General features: G+C 36.6%; 1 protein-coding gene across 2 annotated transcripts in view; it reads right to left on the reverse strand.

Moving 5' to 3' along the window:
- Positions 1-1,003: 1,003 nt before the first annotated feature.
- Positions 1,004-20,768, reverse strand: part of NELL1 (neural EGFL like 1) — a 949,455-nt gene continuing 929,690 nt past the window's right edge. For both annotated transcript variants that reach the window (XM_005578390.4, XM_005578389.4), the window contains 4 exons: positions 15,971-16,164; positions 5,551-5,727; positions 3,088-3,312; positions 1,004-1,484 (listed from right to left, as the gene is read on the reverse strand). In XM_005578390.4, coding sequence (XP_005578447.3) covers positions 1,434-1,484; positions 3,088-3,312; positions 5,551-5,727; positions 15,971-16,164 — 647 coding nt within the window. In that variant the 3' untranslated portion in view covers positions 1,004-1,433. The remainder of the gene's footprint in view (positions 1,485-3,087; positions 3,313-5,550; positions 5,728-15,970; positions 16,165-20,768) is intronic.

The following is a 20,768-nucleotide window of genomic DNA, read 5'->3' on the forward strand; positions in this document are numbered from 1 at the left end:
AAAATTGATTTTATGTAGTGAACTTCATCTTCACAAAAAATATTGGGTATCATTTCCACTGGACAAATACCAATGAATAATAGTTGTCTAAGTGTGTAATTTTAAATTAATAATTTGGCTAATATTTGATATTTAAATTTTTTTAGCATGACTGACTTAACAAGTTAGGTCTTTTTTTAAGTTGATGAGTGAATGGGAATCCACAAACCAACTTAATTCAGAGTAATGATGAATTCAAGAGCTGTAGGTATCACAAACCACTGAGATGTGATTTCCCTGAAACTACAACCCAAGCTTGAATTCTCAGCTCAGATAAAATGTTATTTGCGCATTTTATTCATTTTGTAAAACTTAATAACTGAAAATTCTTAAAAATATGGCATTGGCTCAAGTGGAAACATTCACTGTTCTAAAATAACTTCTGAGTATACAAATAGATTTTCTTAAAGGTGTCTCCCTCACGTATATGAGAGGCAATGTAGTTTAGTAGAAAAAAGCACTGAACAGGAATTAGGAGACTTGATTACCAATCCCAACACACTGTAAATCAACTAGTTCTAAACAAATTAGTTGACTGGAACTCCTTAATTCACACTTCTGTAATATAGGGACAATACTTCTGACATGTACTATGATTATAACTTTATTAATAACTAACTGTGATGCTTTATAAATGATCAAGTACTACATAAATCTGACACAAAGGTAATTTTGCTTTCAAAGCCAAGAAAGGCTTTAAGCATTGCTGCTTCTAAATTGTGAGTTAATTTTTTTTTTTTTTTTGCAAAAGAGACAAGAGTTCTCTTTAAAATAATTCTTTGTTTTTGGTCCTTCCCTTCTTTGTCATACTTGGCTTCAGCCTGTGTAAGCTGAATGAGTAGGCATTTAAGAAGGTTCAACACTTTGAAATGTATGTATAATGCAATTGGACCCTACATATATATTTTCATCAAAACATTTTACAAGGATCTCAGCACTAAGTATACAGTAGATGGGACAAAAATCACAACAGGCAACTTTATTTTAGAATTTGATCCATAAATCAACAAAATAAATAAAAGGAGCTGAGTCTCTATTATGTTCGTACACAAAATAAGCCAAAAAATACATCAACATTTACCATGAGATCATTTAAATGTGTTTGCAAATGATCTGATAAGGGAAACATGATTTACAACACGGGAAACTTCTTTTAACAACCATTGACTTAAATGGACTGCACTGTAGGTCACCTAGACTAGGTTAGCAAGAATGAGCAAAGTGGTAGGTCCAAAAGGCAACCTCCAAACACCTTCCTCAGATGGAAACTTTGGCAATTGTCTGTGGTTAAAAAAAACAAAACAAACAAAAAACCCAAACCACCAATTCCTATTCTTAATCACGTTGGATGGTCATTTTGTCCATTCTTCTGCGATGAGTCCATTTTAAATACTTCAGTTATTTTGAAGACACTCCAAATCCACAGAACAACAGACTCTTCCATTCTGTACATCAAAGAAACATGCGTTAGCCAGTTGAGACACAGAATATAAATTCATTAGCAGTCTGCAATTTTTATACTCAAAATAAACTGCTGCATTTTGAGACAAACTTCAAGAAGTTTATAAAACTTCAAGAAGTCGTATAAAAATGACTAGAAAAACTGCTAGGAAAAAAACTAGAGAAAGAGTAGAAAGGAAGGAAGGACTGACAGATCCTCCAGGGTACTGCTCACTGGGATTCTGCTAGCAGTGCAATTTCACACACCACCTGCACTCGATCCCTGCTTAGGAGACCTCCCTGGGATTTCCAACTTTTCACATGACCTGTTTGCTGTACTTACTCCAAGTGAGATTCTTTCCATAAATCCTAAAAGATAGCAATTTGTCATTTAAGAAGCTATTTGAAAGTACCCCTAACAATCTGCAGGCGAGTCCAAGATGGGGTCCAGTAAGGTTTGCATAAAATCTCTCATGGTTACTATGAAGGGGATAGTGCATATTTGGGTATACAAATATTTTTAAATTCATTAAAAATTAATTTTATGTACTAATATAAATATACCTTTATAATTCCATATAATTATCAAATAAGTAACAGAGGTCTCCATGTATCCTGGTCATTTAGTTCCCTGGAGCTGAAGGTACAAATGGGACCATGGATCATTTTCTATATGAGGTCTGATAATATCCTTTTTCTGTTGGGGCTACATCTTAAGATGATACTTTCCCAGAAAAAAAAAAAATCTACATTTATAACAGCATAAAGAGGCAAGTTGGGAAGCTTCCACTGATGCCTGAAGCTGAGCCAAGGTTTGATGGGACCAAGTAGACTCCTAGCTTTAACATGTTTGATCATGGGAATCTTAAACAGATGTTTTGGCAGAGATTTGACACTAACTAATGATTGTTCCAAATCAGCTACCACTCCAGCTCTTCATGAGCTTTGAAGGGAGAGAATGGTCAGTTTTTTAATCTTAATGACACATGAGGATGTCCATGAAAACTCCTCCAAAAAGACAGGGAAATAATCACTGTTAATGAAATGCTGTAGCAAGAGCTGCAGGTCCCCACCTTAGGCACTCTGATAATTAAACAAAACAAAACAACTTGAGAGGACTTTTTTCCCCTAACATTGACGGTTTAATAAAAGAACTTAGAAACTTTTCCAGGATGAAAGGAAGTTGACTGGTTTCCTTCCTTCCTCCCTCTTTCCCTCTCTCCTTCCCTCTTTACCTCCCTCCTTTCCTCTTTCCCTCCCTCCCTTCCTTCTTTCTTCTTCCCTTCCTTCTTCTTTTTTCCCTTTTTATTTAATATGCAGGTCAAAAGAGCCTAAATCGGCCATAATTCAGCCTAGAATCAATTGTCAAAATTCTGTAGTTCAAAGGCAGGAGCAATTCTTATATTTCATGCCCATTTGGAATTTGCCTTTTTACAGGTGCAGCTATGATATATTCACACATATTAAATTCCTATCAGAGGTAAATTTATGCCAGAGTTTCCACCATGTCTAGTGAACCTGTGCATTCAGAAACATCAGGAGTGGACCTCCTGCAAGTGTTTTCTGGCAATCGTTCAAGGCTTCAATATCCGCAGAACATCCCATTACCTTGCATTTACAGGTTGTGCAGGGAGATCCAGCCATCGTCCACACTGAGCCACTAAGCCTTGAAACACCATAGCTGTCCAGGCAAGTTTTTCTGATGTCATAGGCGATGTTATCAGCTAGGCAGGGGTCACTGACACAGCGGGGACAACACTCCCCTTCTAAGATAGCTGTGTACTCACAGCTCAAGTTGGGGCAAGTGAGTGGCCAGCAATCTACCTCTCCTTCCTGTAGAGGAAAAGCAAAAAAAGTCTCATTATTGTTCCTATGCATAATTTTATTCCCAAGTCATATAAGGGGAATGAGAGCACAGTAATTCTCATCACTGAATGTTTCTAGTTGACACCATTGAGGATATAATACACTTCCTCCTTGAAGACCTACTACAGGTCTCACTTCTTTCAGAATGCTTTTGCCGACCATCTATACTGCAGTACACAGAAAGATCTAGGTGAGCTGCTTTGTGTGCCAAGCACAGCCTATAATTATTTTAACATGATACTTATAATCATATCATAATCAGTACAATTCCACATTAAGTTTTGAGCTTTCAGGCTTTGGGCTTTTTACTTGCTATCATGTTTAGCACAGTTTTGGTCATTAAAGGCTAATAAATAAATTATAAGATACTGTCTAGTATATAAAGAGCAATGAGTTTCTCTTAAGGTCAAAAGCAGAACCTGAAGCACTATAATATTTCAATAAGATTTAAAGTTAAGATTGGGCAATGTCAAGAGAACCATTTCAGAATGATTTTGAATATAACATGTGTCCACTGAACTTTCTAGATTGCAGTTCAAATGGAGCCTCTGCGTGTCTCAGCATCTGGCATCTGTGGCTTCACTGAGCTGCCCACAATAAAATTATTTCACTATGCATCTTCTTCCTCTGCTATCATGAATTACAATCTATGGCATAATACTTCACAATGTATGGTAACTTGTTTAATTGTTCAGTCATCTCCATAAGACTATGGGCTTTGTGTAGGTATAGGCCATGTGTATCTTGCTCACTGTTACATCACACAAAGTCTGGCACATGAAAAGTCTTGACAAATGTTATGCATGACCCACATTATTCTCAAGTAATTCATAAGTTATATGTTTAACAGCTTCAGTTTTCCTGAGAAATATTCATCTTAGGGGCTGGGATGGAAGAGGATATTCTTCTGAAATTCTATCTATGAAAATTTCATGCATAAAATTAATACCAATTCTTCTGGATGCCTGATGATTCGTTTCTTGGAAAAGAAATACAATTTGCTAGTCTCATAGGGAAACTAATTCTACAGTTGTATTGATTTGTTTGTCCTTTTGTGGGAGTTTTAAAAAATGACTACAATTTTTATTTATCTGAGTCTTACTTCTCAGTTGTAGGAGTGATTAAGAAAGACATATTCTGTTAAGATTATCTGTACATTCACCTGAAGATTTTTAAAAAATCTGATGGAAATGTAGAGCATAATTTATCTGAATGCTTGTTTTCATATAGTACCCACAAAATGAGAATCATTCATGTCAGCAAATGTTAAACTGTGGACACCCAGCTAATAATATCCATTATGAATCAACTCAGAACGTTCCATAGTTGTGACTTCACATATGGGACATCACATTCCATGCCAATGTGTCCTAAAAGTCTTCCCATTGCTAGAAATCGTTGTGATATAATTTGAAACTGAAAGAACCAGGTCAAGAAATTAAGCCTTTTCTGTGGACTTTCTCAAATCTAATTATTCCATTAGTAGCCCTATATTAATATTTATAACAACCTTCATTTTTTTCTTTTTAAACATGTAGTATCTGAAAAGATTTTTCAAGGTAGGAAGTATTAACAATAGTCACTACCATACACTAAGTACCTTCTCTGAGCCAAGTACTGTATTTGTCCTTCTTACATATCTTGTAATCTTCATAACAGCTCATTCTTTCCCTCAGATGTACTCACACACCTGTATCCACTTGAGGAAAGAATAGTAAAATGCTAGGACTTACTCAAGGTAATCATGTTAAGCTAGCATGTGAGAGGACCAGGTTTAGATTCTAGGTCTCTATAATTAAATCTCCGATATATCTACTATATTTTGTTACCTCTTATATTGAAATCTTTAAGGGTTATGGCACAGAAATGAAAGATTTAGCTCTGTCAGGACTACAAGTAACTAGTCAAGGTTTTGAAAGCTTCCTTTCTTGCAGAGATTTTTCTTGATCTTGATTTCTTATTAGTAATAGCTGTAAACTGTCATTGTTTGGGTCAAATCTGTCCCATAAATATGTGCTTTTTACTTTGTACAGTGTTTCAAATACAACCTGAATATCTTTAGTCAGAGAACATGACCCTTAGCCACTGGCCCCCCAGAGCTCCCTGTATAGTATTATGAAAAAAGGGGAACTAGGTCCCACAGACAACTGAATTTGTAACCTCTTTCAGAGTAAAGGCTCAATGCCCTGTAGGAAGCAAACATACCAGACACCGACATTGCTGACAGCTATGGGTCCAATTGTCTCCACTTCGATACAGCTTGTGACCATTTTGGTCTAAACATTGACTTGTGACCCTGGTGTCACATTCTGGGCAACAGAAAAGGTCAGCACTTGGATTCTGGCAATCACAGGCCGTCCGTCGGCAGAATATCTTGCCATCCTGTTTAGAAATGAAGTTAAGGAGATTTCATCATTTAGGACATGATGGGCAGCTACACTATGAGAACTGAACTTCTTGGATTCTTAGTCATCCCCTGGCCACCTCTCATTCTGTTCAAAATTGAAGCACGCATGTGTGTTCACACAAACACACCCTTTCTTTCCCTGATTTTGCTTGCAGAGCAGAAAAAATAAAAATAGGAACATTTCTAAGTTTAACAAAAAGTCAACATGTTTTTTGAAAATCTTTTTCAAAAGGGTTCTTAGAAATCATATTTCTAAGTAAGAAATATAATCAGCTAAAAATGCATATATGATCAATAAGTCATTTGAGTGGAAAATCATGCTCCTGTATTTCCATGATACCACTTAACATGTTCAAATACATTCATCTAACTATATCCCTGTCCCAACTGTGAAAGGAAGTCTGATTATGCCCTTTATACAGAAGAATTAACTTAAACCCAGAGAGGCTAAACCAGTTATCCAAGACGGCATAGGTAGGTAGTGATTCTCCAAGCAGCACCACCAACTGTTATGGTCTCAAAATCTTCTTCGGCAAGACCGCCTTAAAGTTGTGTACTACAGGGGGGTATAATCAGGTGCCTCTTTCCACCTTATGGCAGTTCTCCATATTGTAAGCACAGTACAATTTTTGAAGTATTGGCTCTGAGGACTCATAGTTATAAAAAATTGAAAGTCAGCAGCACTTTAGCAGTAAGATTAAACATTTTGCAATGTGTATTTTTTTATACATCTGTTGCTTACAGTAATTTCTTAAACAATGTTCTTCATTGCTGAAAATTTAAGGTAAGACCTGTCATCACCATTCATGGTTAAAACGAATTTGTTGAGTATTTTAAAAAATCAAAGAGTCTCAGGGCTGGAAGGTACCTTAAAGAACATATAACTAAGCCTCCTGACCTACAGCTGAATCCTCTTTACAGCAGCCATATTCAAAAGTGTTCAAGTCTGTGCTTGAGGCTCTCCAGTCTTGAATTCACCACTATGCAGAGACTTTGGTGTGCATCTCTGTACATGTTATAATGTAAAAAATCAGACTTCTCATTACTTCTATCCATTGATCTGAATCCATATTTTCGGTAATAATAGAACTCCAAACACTTTGTCATATTTCAATTCTTCAGTTTTTAGAAGACAGCTCTTATGTATTCACTGAGATGTTTCACTTCTGGGTAAACACCTCTAATTTCTTGACCAGTCCCCATCATTTATAATCCTTTCACTGTCATAGTTGCCTTCTCTTTCAACAGTTTTAAGTATATATCATCATCATCATATTCTACCATACACTTAATACTTATCTTGTGTTATATATTGTGCAGAGGCATTTACATGCATGATCACATTTAATCCTGACATTTTGTGGAATATGAATGTATATCTCTATTTCTCAAATGAGGTAGCTGAGAGACAACTAAATCGAATTATTCAGTAACGGTCTTTGAAGAAAGAGTGAATTGAGTTTCGTGTTCACCTTTTTTTAAGCGTTGTACTTTAATGCAGGCTTTTTTCAATAAAGTCATGAGCTACACAATGAAATTTTGGTCGCTGACATACTACACATACAAAGGTGATTCTATAGAATTTTAATGAAGCTGAAAAATTCCTGTCACCTAGTGACATCACAGCCATTGTATAATGCAGTGCATTACTCATGCACGTGTTTGTAATGATGCCTTTGTAAACAAGCCTACTGAGCTGCCAGTTGTATAAAAATATATCACCTACAGTCATTTACAGTACATACTGCTTGATAATGATAAATGGCTAGGTTACTGGTTTATGTATTTAGTATACCATCTTTTTCAATCATTATTTTAGAATGTATTCTTTCTACTTATAAAAAAAGAGATAACTAAAACAGCCTCAGGCAAGTCCTCAGGAGGTATTCCAGAAGAAGGCATTGTTATCATAAGAGATGACAGCTCTGTGGGTATTACTGCCCCTGGAGACCTTCCAGTGGGATAACACATGGAGGAAAATATGGAGGTGAAAGACAGTGATATTGATAATCCTGACCCTGTGGAGACCTAGGTTAAGATGTGTTTTTGTGTCCTAGTTTGAAAAAAATGTTTAATACGTTTTAAAAAATTAAAAATAGAAAAAGATTATAGAATAATATAAAGAAAATATTTTGTACAGCTGTACAATGTGTTTGTGTTTTAAACTAAGTGTTATTAGACAAGTGTCAAAAGTTACAAAAATTAAAAAGTTTATAAAGTAAAGTTACAATAATCTAAGGTTAATTTATTGAAGAAAAAAATTTGGTGTAGCCTAAGTATACAAGGTTCATAAAGTCTACAGAAGTGCACAGTAATATCCTAGGCCTTCACATGCACCCAACATTCACTCACTGACTCACCTACTGCAACTTCTAGTCCCATAAACTCCAATCATGGTACATGTTCAATACAGGTATACCATTTTTCATCTTTTATATGTATTTTTACTGTACCTTTTCTATGTTTAGACATACAAATACTTACCACAGTGTTACAGTTGCCTACAATATTAAGTATAGTATCATGCTGTCTAGGTTTATAGCCTAGAAGCAATAGACTATACCAAATAGCCTAGGTGCGTAGTAAGCTATTCCATCTAGGTTTGTTTAAATATACTCTATGATGTTGACACAGTGAGGAAAAAGCCTAATGACTCGTTTCTTAGAATGTATCCCTGTCATTAAGTGATGCATGACTGTATTTACTTTCTTTGAATGAACCATAATGTTGGCCAATATTGAGCTTAATGAAGACTAAAACCTCATTAAGCCCTATCTCATCTTGTGCAGTTGGCTGTTTAGGGGCAGCAACTATACAACTTGATGTTTATCTCTGTTGCATTTCATATTGTTAGATCCATTTCATCTCTCCTTCCTGTCATAATGTTTTGCAAATGCTATTTCTGTCATCTACTATAGCTCACCCTCCTTCACAGCTTAGTGACATCTGAAAACTTGATGGACTTGCCCTCAGGGTCTTTATCTACTTTATCCATAACAACGCTGAATAATCAGACAGAGCTTGCTGAGATATTTAGTGTCAGCTAAAGTGGAAACCTTAAAAGCTTTATATTCTTTGAGAATTGAAAGGAGACATGCCAGCTACATATATAACAACAGGTTGAAAAATACATTGTGTGCATTGGATCTTTTACTGTACAAATAACAAGAAATCATGGTGTTCCAAAAATATCAAGAGATGAAAGATTATACACACACATATACATTTGCATGCATATGCAAACGGGTACATAGAGAGAAAGCAAGAGAGTCTATATTTTAGCAAGTGAATTGAATCAGAGAATCCAGCTAGTCAGGACAAGGAAGTGTACTGATCCTAGGAATTTTCCAACAATAGGTCTTTGGTTTACAGCTGATATATTTTTAACTCATATTTTTAACTCATACTGCTCATATTATTTTAACTCACTAATATATTTGCTTGTGTCACCATGGCCCCAAATGACTCCCTGAAGACTTACTTTAGCCAACAAAAACTAAGCAAAGTAATGATAGCTACAACATAAAACCATTTGATCAGCTCAGCTTCCAATGGCACACTATCACTCTTCCCAAGGGTAGAAGGATCATGCCTTGGGAACCAGCGTGGCTGTGTCTGCGGCCGGCATCAAACAAAGGGATAAATTCTTTCAGAAGAGGTTACTGCACAACAGTCTATGAGACTCGATAAGAATGTCAGTTTTCTTCTCGCGTGCTGATTAAAAGAATGAATAAGAATAAATGGATAGCCTCCAGGGTTAGTACAAAATAAAGCAATTTCACATCTCATCAATTATGTGAAAATGCCAAATAGGACCCTCTTAGCTTCTAACATGTTGCAGAACAATGGCAATGTTCACTTTCCCTTTGAATTACAGGGTAACTGTCAAGAAAATAATTTTTAATAATGAAAATGTCACAGGTGGCTCCATTAATACAATGAGAATGCCATTACAAAGCATCAGCTCACAGAGCACAATCGCACTAGAAACTAAATTTGGGGAGAGTATGGATCCCACTGATGATAAGTAATCCTTTTGTCAGAGATCTTTGAGGCTCTTTCTAGAGCTTGATCTCTATCCCATGGGTGGTTTGAACAATCCCGACTTATATGCCAAAGATGTATTTTCGCAATCTTCTGCCACAGAAACTGTTTTGATGGAATTCTATACTGCAAGTTCAACGATAAGCAATTAATTACTATTGTAATAGTTAAAATGCTTCTGAATTTTAAAAAGCAGGGAAATAAACTTTCCTATCAAATAAAAAAATATTTTTTTCTTATGCCATGGAAAAATTATAGGTTTTTTGCTATTAATTATAAATTTTAATACTGAATAGTCAACACACTGATAGATTTGCTCCAGATTACATAATATCACTCATGTTTTTTTCTGCCATAGAGTTTTGAAACTTTTAAATCAAGAAGGTAGACATAGGTCAGATTATTTCTGTAAAACAGTAATATAAACTTTGGGTTGAAAACTGATGCCTGTTTTTGTAAATGAAGTGTTATTGGAACACAAGTTCCCTTGTCCATTTACATTTTGCCTGTGGGTCTTTTTCACACTGCAATGGCAGAATTGAGTATTTGGGACAGAAGCTTTATGGTCTACAAAACATGAAATATTTACAACATGACCCTTTAAAGAAAAAACCTTGCTGATGCCTGATATAGACTATGAAATTAGGGCTGGTGATCTAGACGCACCTATTCTACTCTCTCACATACAAATTGAGCTGTGATTTCCAATCTTTTTACAAAGTATTAATTTTGCTTTCAGGTCACAACCCACAAACTAGTCCCTTAGTCCTAACACCTGGGGTAGAAAGACATTTAGCAGTCATTTTATCCAGTTATCTCATTTTAATGAAGAGGAAACTAAGCCCAGAGAGGGAAATGCCTTTTCCATGTAGAAAACTAATAACAAAACAAACTTATCCCTAACCTGAACTTTCATAACAATGATTTTTCACTATGATGCATCTTTGCATCATGAGGAGGCTAGGGGATAGAAAAAACTAATCTTAGATAAAGTGATATCAGAAGGATTCTTGGGGCAAAGGTTTTCAAAGTGGCAGCCCTCAAACCAGCAGCATTACTATCTCCTGGGTACTACTGAAAAATGCAAATTCTTGCACCCCCACCACTCCCCAGATCTACTGAACCAGAAAATACTGAGGGTAGAGCCAGTGATCAAAGTTTCACAAGCTCTGCAGGTGATTCTGGTGCAAAGCTTCAAAATCATTGATGGAGAAACAACATCACCCAGTCAGATGGGGAGGTAGCATGGTGTAACATTCAAGCTCCTGCAAAGACAAAGCAGGGTTTTGAACTGAAAGAATTGGGGAAACAGAAAGAGACACTCTGTTCCTTTACAGGACCCCTAGAGTTTTGAGTGCCAAATGAAACCTACCAAATAAGTTCCTCTTTCCAAGGAAAAGAAACACAGTCTTGCAGCTTGCACAGCTAACTCCAACCATCAAAACCACCATAGATAAGAAAATATTTATAATGCTGCTATTGGGTTCAAAGAGCAAGGTAAAGCATTTTTATGAGCAGTTTTCGAATTCAGAGAGATTACTTCTATCCTGGCCCCAGGCACAGGCCAGACTCTTCCCTGGTTGCTTCCTGTGAGTAAGTGCGATTCTTAGGAAGGCAGGACCAGTGTGCTGACTGCTCCTTGTAGATCAGATTCTTTCCTCCTTGCCAGAAAGGGATACATGAGTGCTTTTGAGAGTGTCCCTGGCATGACCATCTTCAGTTCCTGGAAATAGGTTTATATAAACCAGGTCAAATGGCCATGATTCCAGGCAATCTCATGGAAAAGGTCTTCTCCACTTTACCTTTCCTTTCCACAGTAATTCGTCCCTGACTTTATTATAACATGGAAGTTTACTGGCTATTTATGGTATCCCTTTCCCTACTCCTCTCTAACCCCCAGAAAAATTCAAGAACTAACGCTGCTCAAGTCTTTAGTATTATTGTTTTCAAGATGAATGCTACTCACATTTTTTAACTGTATGAAATCATAGAAACACTATCTGGCCGTCATAATTTGCTGTCTTCTTCCCACTAGATTATCCAGTTACTACTCATAATAGGATAGGTATAGGTATAAGTGTACATGTAGGTATAGATGTAGTAGCACACAAGCCCAACTTGCAGACCCTGGTTCTTACGCTTATCAATGGCACCTGAATCCTATTCACCTGAGAAAATGGGCAGCTATGTCTCAAACTTGTTAGTCAGGAGCTTCTTTTTTGCCCAGAGAATAGGGAAGACATTACCACAGACACTAAGTCTCTAGCAACATCAGTCATCAGGACCCATTTTTCACTTCTGCATTTTCTCCCATTAGATGTTACTTCTCTATCCCTCTTTCAGGTTTTCATCTTTACTCCTCTGAACCTTTACCTCAGCCTAAGTGATTTCTTTCTAGTTAGCGTTTATCTGCTCAGGTCATCCATCATGCTGTCAATCAGACCTTGATTGGGCCCTGCCAATTCCAAATGTAAAATCTCTTATGATCATTTGCTACCCACAGGATGAAGTCTAAATTCCATGGCCTGGCTCTGTCTTCAGCCTTAATTTCCCAGCTCATCAGTGACTATACCCTTCTTGTACTCTTTTTGCTCTTGATATTTTAAGCTCATCATTCACTTCATATTTCTAACACAACATACGTTCTTATACTTCTGCATCTTTGCTCTTACAGTTCCCTTTTGTTTGGGATTCACCTTCTCCTACATCTCTACTTGATTAAATTCCTCATCCTTTAAGGTCCCCTTCAAAGATCACATCCTCTGTGAAAGGCTTTCCCTGTTCGCTTCTGCATCTTCCCAGAGTAGAGCATTCAGTCGTCCCTCAGTATCTCTGGGGGATTGGTTCGAGGACCTCTGCACAGATACTAGAATCTGCAGATGCTCGAGTCCCTTAAATAAAATGGCATAGTGTTTGCATATAACTGCATAGTATTGCAAACCACCTATGCATATCCTTCCATATGCTTTAAATCATCTCTAGATTACTAATAATACCTAATAGGATGTTAATGAAATATTTCATTATTTTCAATTTGCATTATCTTTGTTTTTTAAATACTTTTGATCTGAGGTTGGTTGAATCCAAGAATGTAAAACCAACTATGCTTCCCCTTTCTGCGTTACCACAGCAAATTTTTCATAGCTCTACCATATATGACAAGTGGTTGTTTGTGTATCCATTTCCGTCTTCATCTCCACGATCTGCAACATAAACACAACTACTCATACTAAAATACTACATTTCATGGAAACGAATAAGCTGGGGATGTCACTACTTTCCCATGTAGCACAGGCAGAAACTAAAGATGTCTTCCTAAAGTCCTGGACAAATTTATGAATGGAAGAGCCACAGATGGGTATCTATGAAAAGAAGCTGGCCTGTAACCAAGATTTAGGGATCAATCCGAGAAAGACAACCGTTTTTCTTCTGGGTTTCTGTGGTTTAAATAATGCTGCAGGGACATAAGTTTTAAGCTGTGCAGCAACCTTTCTGTACCTAATTAACTAGGTGGTCTAAAGATGCACAAAAACATTGTCACTACCAAGGAAGTGCATAGCACTAAACAAAAGCCCAAATCCATTTATGCCAGCCTAGCTTCATCATTGAACTCTACTCATCTGTGGACATGTTTCAAGGCCTTTTTTTCAATTACCATGAAACACTAGTAGCTAACCTGGTGTCCTGACTCTCAAAAGGGAAAGTAGCCTTTTAAAAGAATCTTAACTCTACTTCTTTCAGCAGTAAGCCTTGACCTTTTGTTGGTTTGTGTAATTCTGTTGTTGCATAGTTTGATGGTATTTAAATTTGAAACATCAAGGATATGATTGAAAAGATAGTACTTTATACCCCAACCTTGGTTTTATTTCTTAGCTTCCAAGATGATGCCATTACAGTCATCCATTTGGATGTGTAAGTATTGGAGATATTTCTTACCAAATTGAAATAGAGCACTTTCAACTTCAAATAATAGAAACAAATAAGGAAGGCCACAAACAGTTCATTTTATAATGGTGACTTACAGAATCTGATTTAGGATTCTTAATTGAGCTCCTAAACCAGGCTCTCTTCCTCCTCCACAATCTCTGGGAAACTGTGCTATGAGTACATGTAGAACACAAACAAAAGATTTATGTACAGAAATCTGCCTGTACTTTATTCAGAAATTGGGGTGGTTTGCAGTGAAGGTGCATCATATTAACAAAATTAGATTACAAGAATTGCTTATCCCCTGTGGCAATTTCAGTCTAATTCTCGTAAGACTTTGGAAACACTTTAGGATCCAAAACAGAATAATCAATTTAGGTTGCTTGGATTATTAACACAGTTAATTAAAGAAGCTCTGGGAAATTTTCAATGATTAGTAAGTTTCCTGCTTCATTATGGCTTAAATAAAACAAAAACTGAAAGAAGAATTTTACTCTCATACTAGTCAAGACTCCACTAATGTCCTTTGCCTATTCCCCAGGGACTGGGGACCTAGAAAGCCCAAAAAGGATGTGGGGATATGTAATGATCATCCTCAAAAGTTTAATAACACAACATTTTCTTGAAATGATCTAGCAAAGAATTCACCCTGATTCTGCTGGCTGAATGGGAGACCTAATTGCCATCCTCTTCCATAAAGAATTATGGAAATATTCTAGCCCACGATGAGATTTTTCTTTCTTAAAAATTTTTGCCCTTTGAGTCAGCACCATGTAGTTAAATATACTTAATAACTTCAAAACCCCTTGAGGGAATGTCTCACCAGTCACTTACATACAAGGAAGTACATGGAATCTAGTTGAAAGTTGAGAGTCGAAAGTCTGAGTTGAAAGTCTGAACTCAGTCAAGTTAGATTTCCAGTTACCTAATTAGTTTAAAATACACCAATAAATATCATCTGTAGAGTGTTACAAGACATCTGACAAGATGGAAAAACTATGAACTCTGAGCCAAGCAAGTGGAGTTCAAGTCACAGCTTAGACATTTATATCTCTAATATTTAGGGCAAGTTACTTTATCCCATGGAAATTCAGTTTCGCTGTCTTTTAAAGTAATGTTGTAAAAGGTAAACATGCTGCTGCTTTTTTTTTAAATTTCAGGGTGGCTGAAAGATAGCAAGTGCTCCAATAAGGGAAAACAAACCTAGATTGGAGTGTGGGAAACTAGGTTTAAGTGAAAGGGGAAAAAACAGGTGTTGGGGGTAATGATCTAGCACTTATAACATGGCCCTCCTAACTAGGTGTCCCCAGGTCTGTGAATGTGTGGCAGGTGAAGGCAAGTGGATGAACTGGATGATTTCTTAAGGCTCATTTCAGTTCTGTTTCTTGGGAGCACACTGGGAATTTATCAGGAGACTTGGCTCTCTAAGAGGCTACTAAGCAAGTAATTTCTCTTGGTTCCCATGCCCATAAAGCTCAAGATTAAATAGTCTCATCCCAACAGACATAGACATACAAGGCAAGAGCTACAGTAGAGCAATAACAAAGGAAAATAAATAGGCAAGATCAATAAAAGAAAAAATAAAACACAAAGAGATCAAACACTTTAATAGATCCATTTTGCAAAGCATAAAGCAAAACCAAATGATGACAGAATTTTATTTTCATAAGCATTAAACTCACTCCCAAACAACTTCATATAAGGAATGGCCCATCACTGAGAATAACAAAGAAGACATCAATTTCTAAGAGGCCTCATACTATCATTATCATTTGTTCAAAATGAAAATTCACCTGTCTCAGCACTGGATGCAAGTCTATTGGCCTTGCTTTTCTAGATGATGTCATAAAGTGAGCAAGTTCATGCAGGTGGTTATTTTAAGCAAAGAGTAGTTTTAATCAGCAAGTTTGTATAAGTGTGGGATGAGGGCTCATTAAAACTCTCACCCAACCAACCTTAAAGGCACTGTAGGCTTTCAGTGGGAGGACTATCATTGGCTTTTCTGCCCTGCTTCCCCTTCCCTGAAGTTCCTGCTCAATCTCACACCTCACTTTCCACTAAGAACACAATCAATTCAAAGCAGGTTTCCCTACCCTTTAGCATCATCATTAGCTGTAGTGTAGGTAAGAACAGACGCCTCTTTGGGAACTACAGTCAACAGCCAGAGGGAGAGAGGTAGGGAGGCAGAAAAGTGAGGGAAGAAGAGAAAGAACAGTTTCAATTTCTGCTGCACCACATCAGCCTCACCTTGCAGGAGCAGACAGAACACCTGTCTTCTTTCAAGGTCCACACCTGGCCATTGCGCTTCAGCCCCCCTTCATGAGGACAGTCACCAGAGCAGGAGGGCCCAGAGGGGCAGAGACAGTCAAAGCCCCCTGCCAGGTTGATGCAGGCAGAATCGTTCCAACAGGTGTGAGTTCTTAAGGCACATTCATCGATGTCTGCAATATAGGAAGCACAGAGGCTTAGAATCTAGCCAAGGGAACTGAGAACAAACCACCATCATTTACAGCAGCATTAACTAACATCATTGACCGTTTACCTCGTGCCAGGTACTGTGCCAAGCTATTCACACGCATTATCTCATTTACACTGCAAGTCAGTTCTGCTCTGTGTGGGAGGATCTGTCCTTATTCCTATTCTGCAAATAATGGAGCTGAGGTTTATAGACTTAAATAGCATGACCATTGTCATACAGCTAGTGAGTGGCTGATCTGAGACCCAAACCTACAGCTAGCTGCCCGACTCCAATTACTAAAACATCCACTAGCAGTTAGGAAGTTCTCTTAGGATATTCTTAAGAACGATTTCATCCAGAGACCATAAACACTGTTAATTCATTAACAGTATGCATATACCCCCATGCAGATCTGAGTCTTTTAGAAAAGATGTGAATATATTAGCCACTGAGTAGGAACAAGTGGGCAATTTGGGCAACCTTGAGACAATTAGACTGCTCCTAGATCCTACCACCAAAGTTTGAAGGAAGTGGGAACAATTCTTGGTAGGTGCCTTTTATAATCAAAGTCTTACTATCGTAATGGCCAGGAGAATATTTGCCCATGCATAAAAAATAATATCAGAGCTACATGGATGGATGCTAATGAAAGACATAAATATACTGTCCTGCTCTTTTATTGACAGTAAGAATGGAATAAAAACATAAATCCAGTCAGCCCATTCTGACATTTAAAGCTTGAGCGACCTTAACAACATCTCAAACACAAACCTGTCCAACCCTGGCTTAAGTCCTTCCCCAAAAGGCGTTCCATTACCTTACAAAATACCTGATTCCACCTTTGAATAACTCTTTTGAAAATGTCTCCCTTAAACTGAGATGAAATATATTACTGAGTAACTTCTACTCATTAGTAGAAGTACTGAGACTTAGTGTCTGAGACCATTCAGGAAGTGTCTACGAGTTTACTTGGTTTTAGTCTATCTGCTATGTGCAAGTTTCTTTGCACATCATGCAATACAAAGTAGATGACATTAAGAAATTCTAATATTTCTAGAAGACACTTTTTTTCCAAGATCTAGTTTTTGGCTTTGTCTTACCAATATTAGTTTTAGTCAAGACATTTCATTAGTGAACAATGATTTCTCCTTTGAAAATTACAGAAAAGATCTCAAATTAAGATATCTGTATGCCAAGTCAACTAAAATCAAGGCTCACTATATCTGCTCACTGTTACTAGTCATGCACACCCCATTCTAAGTTTATTTCTATTTGAACATATTGTGCTCCTTTCATATAGCCTCTCTTATCTCTTCAGTCTTCTTTCATTTCTCTTATTCTTCTCAACTAAAAGGAGTTTTAAATGTGGGAGTATGGTGACCAATGTTTGAAACCAAGCTCTTACTTTTTAGTTGAGTGCTTACTATGTATGAGTCATTTTACACATAACAGTTGTATATTCTTTGACATGCTACTTTGTTTTTCTCTCATTTATCTTCTATATACACTATACCCACCCAATGTATGGTCTTCCAAAAATTTTAAACCCAGCATAGCATATAAATGTCATCTAACACTTCAATTGTTATCTTGTGTGTCCCCTCCCTTTTCATTCAAAAGCAATGAATACAAAATTTCAGTTTAACAGAAGGTATAAATTGAAGAAGATCTATTGTCAAACATGATGACTGTAGTTGATAACAAGGTATTGTATTCTTGAAAATTGCTGAGAATATTTTTGTCACAAAAAATAAGTGTATAATGTATATGTGTGTGTGTGTGTGTATGTATGTATGTATATATATATATATATATAATGTAGCTTATTTAGCCATTCCAGAATGTATTCCTATTTCAAAACATCATGTTGTATACCATAAATATATATAAAATGTATTTAACTGAATTTTTTTAAAAAAGCAATGGGAAATCCACAAAGAGGCCATATTGTTTCCTGTGAAGCAACTGTGTCTTAAAACATGTTTTTTCTTATTATGAGAGTATTCTCTCTCTTTACTTTTTCTTGGCCTATAGGGAATAATATAAGGTATAAATTAATTAATTGATAAGCACTTTCCTTCCTGTACTATTTTCACTCCTACACAGTCTTAAAAATTCAGGTTAAGCATCACCATCTCTTATATGGCAAGACAGTCACTACAGATTTTTTGCTTTCTCTGTACCTTATGCACAATTCTATCCTTGCATTCACCTCTCAGGAGTTACATGTTTAATATGTCTACCTCTAGAGAGAGTGAGCTCATTGAGGGCAGACAATAAATTTTATTTCTCTTTCTCTCCCCAGTGCCGAGTATAACAGAATACTATATGGATGTTCAATTTATTTATTCGATTTAACTTTCTTAGGAAATCCACAGACTGAGACTATTATAATGCCTACTTTGCCAAAATTCGGTCTCTAGAGTGTTCAATAAGCATAAGGCATAATCACAACCCTGCCCTTCAGGGAACACATTTTGTTGTTGAGTTCTCATCTGTGAAGGCCCTTGGGTCTAATTTAAAGTAGAAAAAAATACAGCAAATTAGTAACCATATTGGAGAAGGGGCAATGCCCTGCCCCTTGCCCAGGAAAAAAAAAACATTTGATTTTCTGTCAAACGCTTGAGAACAAGAGCAGAGGAAGCATTAACAAATGGCTCCAGAAATTGTCTGGAAGTATAATTTCAACCCACCCACCACCAGTGGCTACAAAAGGGTCTGTAATTTATGGCTTTCTCTAAAATAATCTCTAAATTGACAACTAATGCCCAGCTATATTATGCTTTTAAAATATTTGGTTATTTGGCATTTACAAAGTTGCAAATATATTGGTAGTGATTTTCTCTCATAAATTAAGAAGCCTGAGCATAAAGATAAACATAGCTATTGTGCACAATAAATACAGGGCGCAAAACCAGGATTTGCTTTCACTTCTCCAGAATGCAAAGATTTCACAGTTGAATATAGGACCATATTGCCTACAGAGTTCCATGTAATTGCTTTACTTATGATACAAAAATCTAATTCTGCTTCCATGCAATTTAACAGATTTATGGAAAGCCAGATGTTAGCAATTATGGAAACCAACATTATTCATATTCTTAGTAATACAGACCTGTTTGCTCTGCACAAAGCCAACTTAATCTATTATACATATCCCAAGGCATCCAACGGGAAGAGGCACCCTATTTACATATTGCAACTGTTGTTCTGTGCTGAGCAAACACAAAGTTATTCACCCATGAGACTTACCCAAATCATCAGACAGGCCTCCCAATGACAAACAGGCAATGAAATAAAAATTAGACGAAGTATTTGAGTATTTCGTACTCAAATCTATTATCATTAGAACGTACTTGTTTTTCTTATTGTAAATAATGGCTGACTGTGATCTCTCTGTGTTTCTTCTTATAAATTCATTATTCAAATGCTTCATGCTTAAATGAATTTTTTTTCAATAAAATTCCATGGCTAAGCTTGCATTTGAACTAATTTTCTTGCATTAGCATTTTCACAATTTCTGAAAGCTGTTATTATTGTACTCATTTTTGCTCTTTAAAAAAGTCTAGTTGTATCAAGTCAATCTGCTTTCATCTTTGATGTGAGGTTTTTAGGTTACTTGGGCATGTAAGAAAGTATAATTCAGAGATGTTTAGATCAGCAGCAATCAAACCAATCCCAATCTACATGCAATTTTCCTACCCTTCAAGACAAATGGCTCTGCAGAAGTTTTAATAGCATAACCACTGTATTAGTACTTGCCTCGGGAGCTAACACATCTACAGGTTGATTTCAGAAATCAAAGGAAACATTTTACCAACAGTTTGGTAACAGGTTAAAGGAATGAACTTTTTCATTACTCCATATTCTTCTTTCCTGAATAACTTTTACAGCACAACTAGTCTTATTTTCAAACTCAAAACAGGTGATGTGCCAGAAAACAAAATTTTACCTAGGGTTGGAAGATACAACTGTGTGTGTGTTCCTACTTGGAAATCATTATGAGTGGCTCAGAAATGAGAACAGAGCCTGGGGGTTTATTAATGACAGACAAACTAGAGCACAGATCCCTCTCCAATAGCTAAAGCAGTATTGGTTTTTTTTTTGTTTGTTTTTTGTTTTTTGTTTTTTACAGTGGCAAAGAGAAAATTATGGGGGGAAATATACACATTACACATTAGCAAAATAAGTAAAATAATCAAGTAGCAAAATCTGAAGTCTGATGTAACTTGCAAAATAAAAGACTACTGAAATTTGAACCTGCACAATAAATTCAAATCCAGGATAAGCGGTGGCAGCCATGCTCTATCATGTGCTGGCCATACCACACTTGGATACTGTGTTCCCTTTAGCACACAGACTATGAAGAATGAGGTTGACAGTTAGAACACATCAGAAGAGATCCATTAGCGTGATGAGGGGCTCAAACTCATCTCACTTTGGCAAAACACAAGATGTTCAGTCTGAAAAGACAAAGACTAAAGGAAGAGATAAGTGAGCGATAGCTTCATCTATTTGAGATGCTGCTATGTATCTTTCAGGAAGAATTTTCAACACCCCTTTAGCATTAACTCTTCACTCACTGTT

The sequence above is a fragment of the Macaca fascicularis genome, chromosome 14 (assembly GCF_037993035.2).
Source record: "Macaca fascicularis isolate 582-1 chromosome 14, T2T-MFA8v1.1".
NCBI classification, from domain to species: domain Eukaryota; kingdom Metazoa; phylum Chordata; class Mammalia; order Primates; family Cercopithecidae; genus Macaca; species Macaca fascicularis.